Source organism: Eulemur rufifrons, chromosome 2 (genome assembly GCF_041146395.1).
Source record: "Eulemur rufifrons isolate Redbay chromosome 2, OSU_ERuf_1, whole genome shotgun sequence".
In the NCBI taxonomy this organism is placed as follows: domain Eukaryota; kingdom Metazoa; phylum Chordata; class Mammalia; order Primates; family Lemuridae; genus Eulemur; species Eulemur rufifrons.
In genome coordinates this window covers 86,779,757-86,797,372 of record NC_090984.1, presented here as the reverse complement: position 1 = coordinate 86,797,372, position 17,616 = coordinate 86,779,757, and the positions used below count along the sequence as shown (strand labels likewise).

Here is a 17,616-nt window from a genome sequence, read left to right as displayed (position 1 = left end):
CCCAGTTTTAAATGAAGTTTGCAAACAGGCAAGATATTGGACTGTAATGGTTGTTTTATATCAGCTCTGTAAGCTCAAGGCTGCTGCCTGCAGTAGAATTGATTTCAAGGAAACTTCAGGACCAGGAGATGAAAATTATGTAAACTGACAGCCACCACCCTTCATCTATCCATCCACATTCCCGTCCACACCCTCCAAACACACATACACACACACACCTCCTCACATTGCTGTCTCTCACACTCACACATGCCCTTCCTATCCCTCACCCTAACCTTGCTCTGCACACATCCTTGGTCCCCACACTCTTAGGGACAGACGCATAGCTCCCAGCTCACACTCTGCCCATAAATGTCTCACAGCCCCACATCTCGCACTTGTCACACAATCTTAATCCGTTTCATTCCGGAACAACATGGTCCTCTTTTCCTCTTTTTCACATTTGGAGTTTGCCTCCTACTCTTTTATCCAGACAGCCCAATCCTATCTTTGAAGTTGTTTCTTTCTCCCTTACCCTCTTTTCTGAGGCAATTGCAATGCAGGGTATGAACGACCCAAGCTTAATTCATAAGTGATCTGTTGCCTTGTATTTTCCCCCAAATTCTGTCTCCATTGCCAATCTTAAATCTTCGTTTAAAAATCAATTAAAGTTAATCTTGTCGAAGTTTGTAATAAAGCCATATCTAAAAACCTAATGAAAAATGACTTCTTTCTAGATATCGTGGTGGTTCTAAGGCAAAATGTGGTCCCCCACTGTCCACTGAATCGCTGAAAAGATTGGAAATTAATCTTCATATTTCTGAAGTGAGTGTTCAGGGAGTCTAACTGGCTCCTTTCCCCCTGAGAGGCTGTGTTCTCACAGAATATGGGTTTTGTTCTTCTTCTATTTTAATTAGCCTGGAAGAATCAGAGATCTCTCTCCTCTTCCCTCCCCCCCCACCGCCCCCCCCCCACCATAGTTAATAAACTTGGAGGAAAGTTTGGAATATTTTAAACTGGCCTGGCTTGTGGGGTGGAGAAAGCCCAGTTAGTGCCAGCCATGAATCTAGATTTCAAAATATGAACATCAGCCATACTCTGGAAACTGCATGCAAGTTCTGACAAATAATTTGACTCCCTGTGTATCAGTTTTCTTAATTTAGCTTCTAAATACTTATATCTCATATGCATAGCAAAATAATTGTAAATGTGGTAATTAAAAACCATCCACTTGGTAAAGAAAATTATTTAAAAACAACGCGTGCCACCATAAGTCGGATTCATAGAAAAAAAATTAAAAGACACAGGACACAGAAAAGAAGTTAAACATGGATAGAGGAAAAACACTGAACAGATAGTAAGTATATTGGAAGTTCAAGAACTTACTGAAAATCAAGAGTTAGACTTTTCATCCAAGGAGTCTTTTTCTCCCAACAAGCGTCTAAGGTTTTCAGTAAAACAACCCAGCCCCCTCTCCCCAAAAGCCAGTGGCTTTTGTCCTGACCTAGAATAGGGTTTGTGGGGACTGTACCTGAGCCGGGCTGTCTGCAATTTCCAAATTGACAAGAAGAGACTGGAAGATAAAGAGCATGTTCTTACAGGTGAAGAGCAATTTTGCAACTTTTCCAGGCGACACCCGGGAGAAAGCTTGCGTGCTACCAACTGCTGCCGAGTCTGGGCAGAATTCCTCTAGAAAGAAAAAGAAAGTCTTTTTTCCCCCCCGTCTGCCTCTCTCTGTCTCCAGTTCTCTTTCTCCTCTCTGTCTCTCTCTCTCTCAGATCCAATCTTTTAAGAGCTTCAGCACATTGCTAAGCTAAAGGGAAATTCTCTTTGATAAAGCGGTGTTTCCAGCTTCTGGGTTTTAAAACCTAAATCTATATTCAAATCTGGCTGAAGGTGTGTTCTGGGATTTATGAAAGCCTCTTAAAGGGGTAAATTTACCAAACCGTGACAAAATCATCACAATCTTACTTTAGACATCTGAAGTGGATGAGAATTTTAAAGAGACCCTTGTTTATTTAACACTGTCCATTTCCAACTCGTGGTTTATTGGCCCCGTATTTCTGCGAAGTTATTAGACTAGAGGGCAAAGGAGAAGCAGGAGCTGTCTGCTGCTGCCCGCTGGAAGGGGAAAAGCCCTCCCACGCCCCACCGCGCAAATCTGCCCCTGTCGAACAGAACCCGAGAACATTCAGGGAGATTCAGCTGCCCCCGCCATCTGGGAGGACGTCGCAAACCTCTACATAGGGCCTGGGGGGTTTCCCCCGACACTGGCCACTACAGCAGTTGGATCTCCCAGTCCAAAATTTTCACTTACTTCGTGGAGATCCCAAGCGCGTGTTCTGATATTTCTCCACCCCATCCCACCCCCAAGTGTCCCCAAGGCCTCCCTCCGGCCCTTCCCCTCTACCAGATCCACAACAACCGTTTTTCTTTTTCGCTCTTTGATGCTTTAAACATCATTGTGATCAAACTGGGGGAAACACTGTCTTTTCCCAGGGTAAGAAGGAGACTGCTTCAGGCGATCGGAGTGGATTTGCCCTTCCTTCATAGAAAGCATTGTCACTGAAACCCAGCGCACCCAACCAGTGCCTCCAACAGCCAGCGCCACCCCGGCCATACCGCCTGGGGCATCAGTTCCTCCCTCCTCCGCCCCAGTTAAGGGCTTCAGGGGCGGTCTCCAGGTGTTTCGGTACGGTGGGGGCGGGGTGAGAAAAAAAGGTCCGTACTCACCCTCCCCCCCGAGCCCGGGCCCCCAGAAAGTCTCGACTCCTGGGAACGCGACAGCCAGCGGGTCTCCGGACTGGAGCTGCTGCGGAGGGCCGGGAAGGAGCTGGGCGGACCCGGGGCCGCTCTGGGGCTCGAGGGGCCGCCAGGGCCCAAAGCTCTAGAGACACCTGCGAGGGGAGCCTCGGCCACTGAGTCCCCAGCCCCAGGCCGAGCTCGAGCCACAGCCCAGCCCGGCTGCCGAGGGCTTGCTGCCTCGTGCGCACTCCAGTAATTCGTTAATTGCTGTAAATCCCAAGGACGGCCACATTTGATTACACATACAGTATAAGAACCGACAACAAAGCGACGAATTAATTACCAACTTCATTAACATAGGTCCCCAAATTAAAGGCAGCGAGCTGTTTCTTTGGGCCCACTTGCCACGGTGGTGGTGGTGGTTGGGGGTGGGGGGGTTAGGAAGAGATTTTTTTGTTTTTCTGCACTGGAAGTTGTGTGGGAAGAGCTGTCTTCTGCTCCCACCACCCCCACCCCCACCCCCGTTCACACGCACTCAGTAGTTCCACTCGCCGCCCCCCCTCCCCCGCCCCCATACTCCACCTAAGCTGTTTCTGCTTTTCTAGGGACTCAGATCCTTTTGAAAGCTCTCCGGTTCCCGCTCTCTGTGCCAGCGGAAAAGTTGGGCCCTGGGTCGCTCTTTCCGTCTCGGGTCCCCTGATCCCTACACTTCCCAGCCTCCCGGCTCTCAGCCCCGGGCTCGGGCGGCGCCAGCCCAGTTAGCTCCAGGCCGGGTCGGGCGATTGGTGGCGTTGGTTCTAACACAGAAACCCTCTTTCCAACCTGGCGGGGGCCTCCCTCATTCGCTCCTTCCCCTACAACTTGCCGACCCCACACTCGCATCCAGCGAGGACTGACCTGGTCCCCACTGCTTCCCCCAAACTATCCCTGGGGTTAGATATGGGTGTTGGTGTTCTTTGCAGCCTGCCCTGGGCTTCTCAACTCCAAAAACCTTTCGCGCATACCGAAAGTCCCGGTCGCTTGCTCGGGGACCAGAGGATATTTACAAGGGCATTAAGAATACACAAGACATTGAGTTTTTTAAAAATAGTTTGTTCTTGGACTTATCTGTCTCTCTTCCCTACATGCCCACATTTCCCTCCCAGGCCTCCTTCCTTTACCCTTTCTGGCCCTCAGCGTGGTCTGGCCCTGTTTGAGATGGCACAGTCGTGGTTTCGGGCTTCAACCTGACTTGCTTTCTGCTTCTGATCCGCACACTTATGCGCGGCGTTGAATGCGGTAACCCTGTTATCCCCACACCCACCCTTCTCCAGCCTTTACTTAAGTATTTTTTATCTTCCTATCTTACGTTGGATGGGTTTCCTTTCTTCCATGCCCTAAAATAAAAAACAAAAAAGAAAAGGAGTAAAGGAAGAAGAAAAGAAGGTAAGGGGAGGCCTCCTGTCCATCATTTTAATTACACAATTAGTTCACATGCTCCGGCCCATAATGTATATTTTAAGCGGAGTCCAGTGTCTTTCAAGAACATTCTGGTAATGTCGGAGGCCTGGATTTGTGGCTTGCTCGTCCCCCCTTGCAGCAGCGGCCTGTTTTCCTCCCCCTGTTGTGTGTTTTTATTATTTTCCCTCTGGCTTAGATGTGTCAATCATTCTCTCCCTGCCATTGGTTGGAGAGTTTGCGTCAAAAAGTTGCCAGAGAGGCGCTTTCTCAGCAAATCTCCCTGAGAGCGGGACCGACCTCAGCTCCAACTCAGCCTCCACTGTGATTAAAAATAAAAATCGCTAGAGCAGCCTTCACTCACCACGTCTACTTTGTATGTATCGGAGGGGCCCATACGTGTTTTGAACTCTAGCCCCTTTCCTCGTTTTCTGTTCTTTTTAAAAAAATGTTTTTGGTTGTGTTTGACTTTTTATGGAAGGGTGAAGACTGAAAGGTTTCTAACTCAATACTCTTGGTTTCTTTTAGGATAGCTGGTTATTTGGAATTTTGAAGGATAATCTGATTTTTTTCTAACCTCCCATGCGACTGTAAGGTAAGTGTCCGTCTGTCTTGTCTATCCATGTCTGTGTGTCCCTCTGTCTGTCTGCCATTACCCCAATACCTCCAATAGACCGACCGATGGACCCCTGTGAACGTGGAGTTCTTTTGTAGGCTGATGTATTTTTTTCCTCTTACAAATTTTGAAGTGTGTAATAACGATCATTGCAAAAAAAATGTATGATCTGGAGATGAAAGCGGGAGTGGGAGAGGGAGAGAGCGTGCTCTTGGGGGCTGCCGCTTCTGCAAAACGTCGTCGAAACCCGGCGAGTCTAAGCTGGGGTGTTTTGGAGGGGTTTTGTTTGTGGCTTTGTTTTTATGTCAACGCCATTCTGGACTTCTCCCCGCGATCTTTGTGGTTTGGGCATCCCCCCCACTCCAGATTTGGTTAGGGTGGTTTGGATGGATCCCAAGGACATTTTTAAAGTCCGAGACAAAAAGATGCAGATGTAGACAGATGGATGGATTGAAACAACTATATTTAAAAGGTAGGCGCCTCCTTGGGCCCGCGCGCCGGAAGCCCCGCTCGCTTGCGGGTCGGCCAGGCCGGCGGCCGCGGCTCGAGCCTCTGCCTGTCCGCAATGAACGTGAGCGGAAACCCGAGCGGATAACCGAGGAGGCGGGGAGCGCGGGCGTCTCGTCCGGCCCGGCGCTCGCCGCTCGCTGGTTTCGGGCCCCTTGCCCCCAGCCAAGACCAGCTCCGTCCTCGGCCTCGGCCTCTTCCAAAAGCTTCCAGGATTCCTTTTTCTTTTTAATCACTCCCCTACCCAGCCAAAAAAAAAAAAAAAAAAAAAAAACCAACCAAACAAAAAAACCCCTGGGAGTGCAATTACCGCTCCCCCCGCCCCCAACACACACAGTTGTCACGGTCTCAGACTGGAGCCACCAGGCCGAGCGATTGTAGAAGAATCGTTTTTCAACGTGACTTTGCCGTGGATGGTTCCGAGTCCGCCCCACGTAGCCCTCCGCGCGCACCTGAGGCGGGCAGAAGTGGCGGTGAGTGGCCCCTGCGCCGCCCCAGGCCGCGGCCGGGCCGGGAACAGGAATCCTTCCAATGGGGACCGACGCTCCTCAGCTGTTCTCCGAGTGGGGCAGCGACAGGGTCCGCCCGCGCGCTCGTGCACTCCCTTCCCAAGCTCGAGGACAATGAGGTGTCGTGGGTCCGGGCTGGGCCGGACCCAGGGGTTCGCCAAGGCCCAGCCTCTGCTCTCGGTTTGCCCAGTGAGGACCGTCAGAAGGTCTCTGCCAGTACCGGGCCTGGGCGATGTGTCGCGCCGCAAAGAAGTCTTCGTGTTGCTGTGTTCAAGTGATTCTTGAAATCATGTGTCCGGTTTCAGGACACATTTTTGGGAACCCCAGGCTCCCGTCAGAATTCCGTGGAGTGGGCTCGTGCCTCCTTTACAGATAGCAGTGGTGTGCGTGCGGAGAAGGCCGCGCTGCGCTGGCCCTGCAGCGGTGGATTACGCGGGGAGGGGACAGGGAAATCGCTCCTTGAAATTCTCCCCTGCATCCTCAGAACTTCGGGGTCAGGATTGCTCCCGCTCAACTCGGGACTTTTTACAGTCATCAAAAGTTATTAGCGCAAGAGAGGAGTTGGAGAGGAAACTCCTCCCCCCCAAAGTAAGGTAGACTCCCAGACCTCTCGCAAAGCTAACACCGGGGCTTTCTCCTAACGATAATTAATAGTCAAGGCCAACCCTTTTGGCACGTTTCTTTCTCCCTCCCTCGCGGGTGGCATAGTTGTTTGATTCCCTGAGGCCAAAACTTTCACTCGAGTTCGCCGGATAGAGGCCAGCGCCGGCTGTTTTCCGCGGTGCCCACCTATCTCCTTTTTCTTTCTTTCCTCCTCTTCGTCGTCTCCCCAGCAGCAGGCCAGTCGCCAGTCAGCGTAGTTTTGTTTCCTTTCTATCATGCAGAAAATTAATCAGCCCGGATGAGAAGCAGAGCTGAGCACGGCGGCCTGTAATTAAGGGACGTGTGCCCCTCGGATTATCTCGTTAGTTTATCAAGAAAACATTTATTATAATTAATTCTCGGACGAGGTAATTATTGTTGAGCGAGGACACAGCAACTGGTAGATGGGCTCCTTGGAAGAAAAAAAAAAAACAAGGGGGGGGGCTAAGGGGGGAAGCGACAGATTGCACGAATTGACCGTTAGATATAAGGCTGCGCGGGCGACGCGGGCAGTGGAGCGGGACCTCGGGCGCCAGGCCTGCGGGGCTGCGGGGTTGCCGGGCAGGGACGCCGGACCCAGCCACTCGCGCCCGAGGGTGCGAGTGCCAACCGGCTGCGGGGACTCGCCGCGCGACCGCCTTCTGCTCCTGGGTATGAGTGAGTTCTCCGGAGGCCACCTCGGGAGCAGTCATATTGAGGCTTAGATTTTTGAAAAGGTATTTCTTTTTCCCCTTCTGGACTCTGCTTCGAGAGGAAAAGAGAAAGGCTTCCTTACCCGGCTTTGAAAGTTAGATGGAAGGGCCCAGGGCCCCCTTTTTGGAGAGCGAATACCTAGGCTGGCTGTTGAGAGTACCTCGTAGTTTTGTTTTTGTTGTAACTCTTTTCCTATTAATGGAGTAAAAAGTGAAAATAGTGTATCCCGAGAATTTTAGCCATTTTGCAATGGTAAGGGCAAAGGAGCTCCAAGAAAAATCTAGGTCCTGGTGCTTTTCTGTCCCTTACTTCCTTTTATGTTGGAATGTGCTACTTTCTTGTATGAAGTGTCAGGCATTTCTAATTGAGTGAGAGCTCGACATGGAAGAACATGTCCATATTTCTCATGTGTACATTTGATATGATTTTAGGTTTCTCTGTAGTACTGTAGTTCAGAACTTTCCAAGGTAGTAAGACTGTATCAAACAAAAAACCTCCAGCTTAGAGGCTATTTAAACAAATAAATGACTGTATTTTAAAAGCAGTATTATTTTCACAGGTTCCAAATAACAGCATCTTGAAAACAGAAGAATACAAAACATAAAGTCTTTGTTGTAGGAGCAACTAAATTAGTTTCATTGATGAATAATACAAACTCCTCCAAGAAGGACATTTCTAAAATTACATTAAATTAGATCCTAGGATAGAAAAGCATGACTTTTGTGTTCTGAATTTAAATCGGGAAGAAGTTGCAGTTACCGAGTTCCATTTGTGGAACTTTGTGCCTTGATGTCTTAATGCGTATATGAAGACCCAGAGTCCTTAAAACTCTGCAAGACCTTTGTAAAAGTGAGAGAGAACTCCTAGTCTTCTTATCTGCCATTTTGAAGCAATCTCACATAGTGTCAAAGTTTCAAAGTAGGGATCCTTGCAGTATAAGGGCCACATTTTAGGAAAATAAAAGCCAGACTTGTAAACTGCCGGCCTATATTAACATCTATTTTGGATCTCTTTGCTGGGGGAGGGGGGACTCAGCTGAAGCAAGTAAATAACTTTTCTTTTTCTTCCTTTCTTTTCCCTCCTGAGTTCTTTTTCTTATAGGATTGTAGGAAACTTGAAAGGTAGGGAGAAATTCTGTTAGTTTCACAACTTTGGGTGTTTGTGTATCTACTTTCGTCAAAACTAAAATGTGCAAAACGCAGTTAGAGTTAAAAGGAAACTCTGCTGCAGCTGCTGAGGACCCAAATGTCTGAAAATTCGCCTCCGCAGGATGTGCAGCCTCCACACATCAAAATCAACATGGAAGCGACTTGCACTACAAATGTGCACCCATTCTACTTGCAAATGTGGGGGCCTGTCATTATCTGATTGGTGGGATTCTAACTTTACTTCACAATTTCTGGCAAGCCCTGTGCCAATCTTGGAGAATTTTTTTTTTTTTTTTGCAATATGTTTAAATATTTGATGGGCGTCTATTAAAAGTTAAATACTTGTTTGTTTAGCTTTAGTACTTTAGACACATATAATCAAGGTTCTCCAAAACCCTAATAAATCTGTTACTTACCTCAAAATCTAATTACCCAGACTACTAATTAGGTGAAAATGTACTGGAAATGACTTCAGATGTGGAATAATAGTGGTTGAGTAGTTTTCCCAAGTTTGTGGTTTAGTAAGTTGGTATTTTAGATGTTAAATGCACTGACATTTTAGGTTCACAGCAGTTGAAAGTGGTAAAAAGCTAAGATAATTAAAATCTCTGCCTTGGAAAGGCAACAGTCTGGGGAGAGGTAGATTTCTTGAATTGTTTCTTTGTTTCTCACCAATAGGCTTTGTTATCAGCATTATTTATTTAGCCAAAGAGTTCTTTGTCTCTGCAAATGGCCCCAATCAAGTTTTGTTTGAGACAATTAGCTAGTGCCAGCCAATGAGTCCTATGCAAATGTAGGGATAGGAATGCAATGTGTGCATTTGAAGGCGTGGGGTTTTGTTCTTGGGGAAGGCAGATTGTAATTGCTTTCTTCGGGTACTTTTTTTTTTTTTTTAAGTTTAGAGTGGGGGTGGGGAAGACAGGTTTATCTGGTCTCCTTCCATCCCCTCTAGTTCCAGAGCAGCTGGGGGTCCGGGGGGTGGGGAGTATGCAAGTCCTTTAAAAGCCTCTGCCTTGCCTTCCACCATTTTTAGTTAGTGGTGGAACGTGGAGGAGCTGCTGCCTCCCAAGCAGTAAACCAGCACCTCTGTTTGTTTGTTTGCTTTGCCCTTAGTTCCACCACTCCAAACCCACCCACCGAGAATCCTGAACCTGTCCACTCCGGGTGAATCGAGACCTTCTGGCTGGATCTCCCCAATTTGGGCCGACTTTGCACCTCCAAACAACCTTAGCATGATGTCTTATCTTAAGCAACCGCCTTACGCAGTCAATGGGCTGAGTCTGACCACTTCGGGTATGGATTTACTGCACCCCTCCGTGGGCTACCCGGGTAAGTGAGCCCTTCGGCATTCCCACATCCGCCCCACCGGGATGTGACACCCTGTTTCCCCCAGGCACCCGGACTGGCAGTCACACTGTTCCCACCCCAGCTCCAGGCAAGGTCCCCACTGGGTTTTCCTTCTGAAGGCACAACCCCTGGGCATTTACTGACTGAGGAGAGAACAGGGGTTGGGAAGAAGTGAGTAGGTGGGTCTGCAACAGTTAGAGACAATCACATCCTTTTATTCTTAATTTGAGTAAATAGGAGACATGCATTTGGATGGGGTAAGGAAAGTTACCGCCTTTGTCATTTGGGGGAGAGGCCCCTGCCCAAACCTCCATGTCCAATTCCTCAGAAGTGCCCTCTTGGAGAGGCTGCATTTTCTCTCCCTAGATCCTTAGTGCCCTTGGGCTTTGCAGTTTTCCCCTCCATGCCTGGGGCTTCCCCTCTGACCTCCAGGCCTTGCACCTTTAATCTCAAGAGGTGTGACTGTGTCCAAATGCTGATGCTTAATAAAGTAAAAACCAATCATATCTGTTTAAAATTATCCTAGAAGTAGAAGTATGAACTATGTCCCCATTTTAAAGGATGGAGGAACAAAGGCCCTTGGAGTGCTAAAAACCATGGGAGCGGGATGGAGATTCGACCCATCAGTCCGAGCTGCCAGTCCTCAGCGATCCTTTGACTTTACAGAATAGCTTTTCTGTTTGTGTTGTGGTTTGGGGGTTGATTTTGGAGGATTTTGGTTTTTTGCTTTTCTTTCATTTCATTTGTCTTGTTAGCTTTCCAAGTGATGCTATGGTTGGAGAAATCTCCGAGGCCAGAAAGAGCAAGCAGGGGCTACTGTGGAAGGGGCAGTGTGTGTCAAGGGCTGGGCTGGAGAGCCAAGGCCAGGAAGGGATGGGGAGACCATTGGAAGGCTCTGTCTGGGTCGAAGGGCTGTGAAGGGTAGGGGAGTGCTGTGGGGTGGAGGGTAGGGGAGTTGGAGGACCCGAAGAAAGCCCTGTGACTGAGAAACTGCTCCCCCACCCTAAAGGGCCCTGGGCTTCTTGTCCCGCAGCCACCCCACGGAAACAGCGCCGGGAGAGGACAACGTTCACCCGGGCACAGCTAGATGTGCTGGAAGCGCTATTTGCCAAGACTCGATACCCAGATATCTTCATGCGGGAGGAGGTGGCACTGAAAATCAACCTGCCTGAGTCCAGGGTGCAGGTAGGGCAGATGAAGACAGAGCCATACTTCCTAACTGTCCCTCCCCCAAGTACTGTGTATGTTGAGGATGGGGAGAGCCCCTGGTCTTTGAGAGAACCAAAGGAAGGCTTGAAGCTCTAAATGCTCATTCAGGGGCCAGGAAGCTATTCTCCTCCCACCTCTTTTCACCTCCCATCACGACTTAATCCTGTAAGCAAGGGTCTTCCGGCCTAGGTGATAAAGCCAAGCCCTAGAACCCCTGGGGTACACAGACCCAGCCTTGAGCAGATTTCAAGGGTAGTCACGTGGTATTTTAACCTTTCCTTTCTCTGTGTGCAAATCCTTCCCTATTCTCATGGAGGTTTAGGTGTGAAAGAAGCTTAGCTCCTGGACAGTCCAAATATTTTTGCTTATGAAGAAATAGAGTAAATGACTTGTTCAAGGTCATAACTAAGTTTGATGGCAGAGTCAGGCTGTAAAGCAGCTGGTGCTTTTATTAAGTAATGCAATAAGACTGTGTTTTCTTTGATTTCTTAAGGAATAAACAGAATTTGCTAGCTCTGAGCAATTTAACAGATAAAATATCTACATAATATCCTTAGTGACACCACCCCCCTTGTTTTATTCTTCTTGACACTGAACTGGAGAGGGAAAGTCAACTCCAACTTGCCTGGAGAGCAAGCCCCATACAGAGCTCTCTGGAAAGAGTATTTAGCACCTGAACCACATAACACACCTGGGAATCTCCTTCAGCTAGGATATGTTTGTGAAAGTGCCAGACATCAGTGTGAACTGCAAATCAGGAAACAGGCTTTTTCAAAGTAGGTTGGAAGAAGTTTTCGCACTTAAGTGAGGCTTGAACTAAAGTCCTCACTAAAAGAAAACAGATGGCTCTGAATGGTTGGTGGTGTTGAGCTTGGACTTGGTGGCACTGTGTTTACCACAATTATGAGACCCATACGGGGACAGCTTATTCAAGAAGACAGCTAAGGACTTATAGCCCAGAAAATGCCAGTAGTTTCTTTAATAAGCCCCCTCACACACCAAATACAGCTCCTTCATTGCAGAACATGAACAGAATTTTCAAACATAAAGAGAATTTTCAAAGTTGCAGGCAGAGGATTAAGTTGATAAGCCAGTGAACATACTACAGGAAACTGAATCTATGTATTGAGTGGCACTACTCAGAAGGCACAGACTCTTTGAGTCTCAGACTAGCAGAGAGGTTTATGTTGGAGCTCAAAGCAGAGTACATATAAGTTACTGCACTTACCACAAAGAAGGAAATAATGGCTTTCAGACCATTTTCCTCAACAGATTCATGTCTTCTCCTTGGAGGTTTCTCTTATGAGTCTTCTAGGAGAGACAAAAAGTAGGGCGATGGAACCAACTTCCATATTAGCAGTTGCTCTCTAAAAGATGGACTGTAAACTGTTTGAGTTTAGGCTGTTCTTGTTGACATTTAACAACAGAATTGTTTTCCCTCACTTCTGTTTCTCTCCAAAAGATATAGATACATTCTGTTCCACTGTAAGAGTGTTCCAAAATATAGCTGGGTCTATTCTGTCTATAACTGTGTATTAGAGGTGAAATAATAGGAAAGTGAGGTGGAAAGTTTTTAGCTGTATGATTTAGGGGATTATCTTAAATTTTATTGTTCTGGCCTAGGAATAAAGCAGGGTCAAGCACTTTTAGACAGAGTCTCCCAAACTTTCCTACAATTCCGGGAGTCTATATGAGAGTGCCATGTAATAGGTCTTCAGTGGTGGGGAAGATTGTCTGCTTAGCTGATCTGTCCATGTAGGTTAGACTTACAATTTGGGAGCCACTCTTGTCCCTAGGGAGTTACTGAAATCATGTTAAAGATGTTTCTTTCCCTTTGAAGGTGTGGTTTAAGAATCGAAGAGCTAAGTGCCGCCAACAACAGCAGCAACAACAGAATGGAGGTCAAAACAAAGTGCGGCCTGCCAAGAAGAAGACATCTCCAGCTCGGGAAGTGAGTTCAGAGAGTGGAACAAGTGGCCAATTCACTCCCCCCTCTAGCACCTCAGTCCCAACCATTGCCAGCAGCAGTGCTCCTGTGTCTATCTGGAGCCCCGCTTCCATCTCCCCACTGTCAGATCCCTTGTCCACCTCCTCTTCCTGCATGCAGAGGTCCTATCCCATGACCTATACTCAGGCTTCAGGTTATAGTCAAGGATATGCTGGCTCAACTTCCTACTTTGGGGGCATGGACTGTGGATCTTATTTGACCCCTATGCATCACCAGCTTCCTGGACCAGGGGCCACACTCAGTCCCATGGGTACCAATGCAGTCACCAGCCATCTCAATCAGTCCCCAGCTTCTCTTTCCACCCAGGGATATGGAGCTTCAAGCTTGGGTTTTAACTCAACTACTGATTGCTTGGATTATAAGGACCAAACTGCCTCCTGGAAGCTTAACTTCAATGCTGACTGCTTGGATTATAAAGATCAGACATCCTCGTGGAAATTCCAGGTTTTGTGAAGACCTGTAGAACCTCTTTTTGTGGGTGATTTTTAAATATACTGGGCTGGACATTCCAGTTTTAGCCAGGCATTGGTTAAAAGAGTTAGATGGGATGATGCTCAGATTCATCTGATCAAAGTTCCGGGAGGCATAGAAGGAAAAATGAAGGGCCTTAGAGGGGCCTACCAACCAGCAACCTGAAATGGACAAACCAATCTACTTAAGATCCTGTCATAGTTTTAGGTCATTGGTTTTCCTGATTTGCAAAGTGATCAAAAGCATTCTAGCCATGTGCGACCAAACACCACCAAAAAGAAACAAAGTCAAACAAAACTTAAGTTGTGAGGGAAGGGGGGGAATGTCACATCCTTCTGAAGCAGAAATGTTCCAATGTTTTAGCCAATCCTTGGTTGAATCTTAGGAATGAACAGTGTCTCAAGCTCATTCACGTTTCATGACCAACTGGTAGTTGGCACTGAAAAAACTTTTCAGGGCTATGTGAATTGTGCGACTGATTGTCCTAGATGCACTACTTTATTTAAAAAATAATGTTCATAAGGAGTCAATATGTAGTTTAAGAGACAATCAGTGTGTGTCTTATATAAATGGTACATCTGTGGTTTTTAATCTGTGCTAGACTTCAAAACTGTGATCTCCTGTTATTGTATGCAACCTTGAACTCCACCTCTGCAGGAGTTCTTCTGTGATTAAATAGGTTATAATTATAAGCAAAATTCAGAGCAACTGAGTACTGATCTAAAAAGATTACCTTTGGCTGGAGGAGAGCTGCACTGAAACTTTACAACAAAAATGTCTCTGGACAAGGAGAGTGAGAGAAGAGAAACAAAAGGACATTAATTCATCTGTAATTTACTGTTGGTAAGCCTAGCAGTAAAGAGACATTGGTCAATTGCTCTGACCCTGATGAATTATTAAAGTGAGATCATTGTCGTTTATGCTTGCAGATGTTAACTGGAAAAGTTATATATGCATAAACCTTTTCTTCCTGGATTTGGCAGATATGTATAATTATATTAAAATGGTTCTAGCACAACATTGGGTCCAGTTTAATTTTACACGACTATCTATGTGAATGAGAAGCCGACATTCAGCCTCTCGTTTCTAAAACACATTTTTCTTAGGGGAGAGAGGAAATTAGCAAACTTCATTTTTATTTTTTGGGCTAATCCATGGATGGACTAGATATGAATGACAGTGGTATGTAAACTTTTGTGACTTTTATCAGGATTGCTGTGATTGAATTTAGAGAGCCTAACAATCATTAGGATCTTGTTCTCCCTGCTTTTCCCTCCCTGCCACAAACCTGAACGATTTCTTAGGCACTTTATTAGTATGTTTTCAAATAGATCAGTTTTATAAGGGTGGGGGGAAGAACTGGAGTATCTCTGGAAAAATGAGAATGACGAGAATTTTTTGTTTCTATTTTCTTATTTGGTTAAGGGGACTCTTTTTTAACTTCCAAAAAATCTGAGGTAAACATGAGAAAGGGAGTGTAATCAGAATCTGAAAACAATTCAGGCAGAAATGATTTCTGAACAAAAGAGTTTCAGAAAAGTTTTAAAACCTATAATTTCAGTAGTTGAACATAAGGTACCCTGGTCAGTTTTGTGTGTATGTGTGTGTGTGTGTTTAAAGAAAGTGCTGAGGGAAAAAAATGGGTCCCTTTTCAGTTGTACCTGCATTTTGTAAACCAGTCACCAGAAAAGACAAATGGGCCAATGATCATGGTGCTCCTCAGGTAAAAGCAATATTTAATTTCATTTTAAACTTCCTATGCTCTTAAATTGGACCAAAATTAAGTGACTCTTGATTGTAACTTTTTAAATGAAGGTTAGCAGTTGCAACCATTTTGTTTTCTGGCTACTTCATGTTTCCCTCCCTGGCTGCACATGCATGCTCTCTTGAACTCTATGTACTCTTCCCTAAGAAGTAAGTTGTTTTACTGCTATACAAGATGCAATAGTTTACAACCAACACTTAAGACAAAAATCTGATGGCAAGATTTTCCAGTACCTATGGATAATATTCATCCTACCATGGTTTACACCGTAAGTGAAATTGGGGCCTGAGAGAGAATCTTTGCTTAAAACTTTTCCCAGATTCAGGGTCTTAATCTCCCAGCTTTTCTCATGCAACAGTAAAGCAGATCCAAAACAACCATTTTCTCACACTGCCTTTTTTTCCCGGGATGGCCCTTTAAGGGTCGGGAAAGATTACCCTTTCTTTAAAAACAATAATGACGACAAACATCAGGCTACTCAGTAAATAACGCGGTTTGCAGTTTCTCTCCTGAAACTTAAAAGAAGGAGGTGAGAATGAAGGGCACTGAGCAACCCCTGAAACTAATTTTTCCATCACCTTTGCACAACTTCGTTGAACTGCGACCACGCAGTTAAATCCCTTTGAATGGAAGGCGAAGCAGAAATGAATTCCCCGGGACCGAAGGCAACGGAGGGAGGGAAAAGGGGCGGAGAGCAAGCTCTAGCTTAAAGGCAACCAGAGAGTTCCACTCCCAGTCAAGACTGGTTTTAATGAAGTTAATAAGCCCAATAATGGTGATACTTGGTGCTGAAATAACGCCGTCCTCCAAAGGGGTCAGGGAGCTACTTCAACCGCATATCCGCAATTAACAAGTGAGGCGGCAATATAATCTTCGTTTCGGAGGGCAGAGACGAGGGTGGGGATAGTTTGGCTTACAAAGATCTGTCGCCCCAAACCTTTATCTTTCCCACAAAGATTCTTGGCCCTTTGTATTTCACCTTGGGAGTGTTTCTTTCCTTCATAGATAAGAAGAGAAATTCAATCAAGTCAATTAAGTTCCGGCTTTCGAAACCTCCAGGTTTTAGATAATGGTCAGTTTCCTCCACTCCTCTCCCACACGGTTTCCCTAATCTCACCTTTCCTGTGGGTGTCCCCACCTCAGCCCCGCACCGCCACCTCCCCAGGCGGAAGACGCCCGGAGGCCCAGGGCGGCCCCGCGAGGGGGAACGTGGTGCCGCAGGGTGGCCCGAGCGGCTCGCGCGCTTTGCCCAGTCCACGGCGCTCTTTCTTAGGAGCTAGGTTTTCTCAATCTTTAACGCCCAACCGGAGTTGCCCAGGAAAAGCACTCACATCTCTGCCCCGGGGGTCCCGGGCTGGCGCAGAGGCCCGAGCCGGCTCTCGGGCTGGCGCCGCTCTCCGGGCCCCACTCCCAGCCCTGCGGGCCAGGCAGGGGTGAGATTGAGGCCCTAGTCTCGCCGGGTTTCCTTCTTTCTGGTCTGGCTCTGGCCCGGGTCGGAACCCAGGACCTCACCTGAGCCGCAGCCCGCCCCACCCGGCCTAGTCCTCAGGCCTCGGGGACGCCGGGCCCAGCTCCCGCCTAGGCCCGGGGCGCTGTGGGCCGCGGGAAGGTCCCAGGCAGAGCCGCGAGGCCCGCGCGCCGTCCGCCCCTCCCCAGCCCACCCGCAAGCCCTCAAGTCAGGCCTCCAGGTCAGCCGCCGGCCTGGGCGCCCGTCGCCGGGCATCCTCTCGGCCTGGCGGAGTTCAGGGGTCAGGTCGGCTTCGGGCATGGCCCGGCCGGGCGGCGAGCGCCCTGAACCGGAAGGAGCTAAGGCCCAGGCCGACTGAGAGGACAGCGAGCTGCGTCCACCGGCCCCCCAGAGGGCGAAAGCAAGCCTGGCCCGGCCCGCTGCCGGGAGGATGCGCTGCAGACGGCTGGGGAGGGACCGCTCCTCCGGGCTGGGAAGGGCGAGGCTGCGGCCGCCGCCACACCGGGGGCTCCAGCCACGTCTGCCGCCCCCTGCGGTCCGAGCAGACCCGGCCCAGCTGGGCCTGCCTGGGGCTCCCGGGTATCCCCTCAGAAAAGCCAGGTGCTTCAGCTAGTGGGTCTGGGGGAGTTCGGCCCTCCCCTGCCCTCCCTCCCCGCCCCGGCTCTGAGCTGAGGCTTTCGGGGGAAGCCTGAGGAATTACCTAAGTGACCCTTGGCTCATCCCTCTTCTCCCACCTCCCTGTATTTCGTTTTTTAACCGAGAGCCCTCTGTTTTTCTTTTCGGACTCGTCGCAGCACTCAGCGGCCCTGAAGGCCAGAGGCCGCTTATGGAATGGGGAAGCTGTCCCTTCGGCGTCCCGGGCAGGGCCAACTTGCCTAGCAGCCCATTCCGGTTACCTGCAGGGCAGGGTCCGCAGTCAAGTGCCCGCCTCCACTTAACCAGAAGCGGGCGCCCCGGCGGCCAGCTCTGGCGCGCGCACACATGTTCGAACCCGCATCTCATACCCGGTGAGAACCTCACTGTTGTTACCGGGACAAAGCTGTAACCCAAAACCAGGCGTGCCACTGCTAGG

The 17,616-nt window shown here is 48.3% G+C and overlaps 1 protein-coding gene across 5 annotated transcripts; it reads left to right on the top strand.

Moving 5' to 3' along the window:
- Positions 1–4,280: 4,280 nt before the first annotated feature.
- On the top strand, positions 4,281–17,074 carry OTX2 (orthodenticle homeobox 2). Of its 5 annotated transcripts, none has more exons than XM_069487252.1 (5): positions 4,281–4,537; positions 4,690–4,756; positions 9,390–9,605; positions 10,657–10,808; positions 12,673–17,074. In XM_069487252.1, the coding sequence occupies exons 3-5, from the start codon at positions 9,509–9,511 to the stop codon at positions 13,291–13,293; spliced, it is 870 nt and encodes a 289-aa protein (XP_069343353.1). In that variant the 5' UTR covers positions 4,281–4,537; positions 4,690–4,756; positions 9,390–9,508; the 3' UTR covers positions 13,294–17,074. The 5 variants fall into 5 exon arrangements, with proteins under 5 accessions (XP_069343353.1, XP_069343350.1, XP_069343354.1 ...); XM_069487249.1 differs by having other exon boundaries at positions 10,633–10,808; XM_069487253.1 differs by having other exon boundaries at positions 4,281–4,756.
- Positions 17,075–17,616: the final 542 nt, after the last annotated feature.

Coding starts and splice junctions, on each gene's coding strand:
- OTX2 (XM_069487249.1), top strand. CDS start 9,509: ATGATGTCTTATCTTAAGCAACCGCCTTACGCAGTCAATGGGCTGAGT. Junction 9,606..10,632: donor CCCCTCCGTGGGCTACCCGG/GTAAGTGAGCCC, acceptor CCCACCCTAAAG/GGCCCTGGGCTTCTTGTCCC. Junction 10,809..12,672: donor TGCCTGAGTCCAGGGTGCAG/GTAGGGCAGATG, acceptor TTCCCTTTGAAG/GTGTGGTTTAAGAATCGAAG.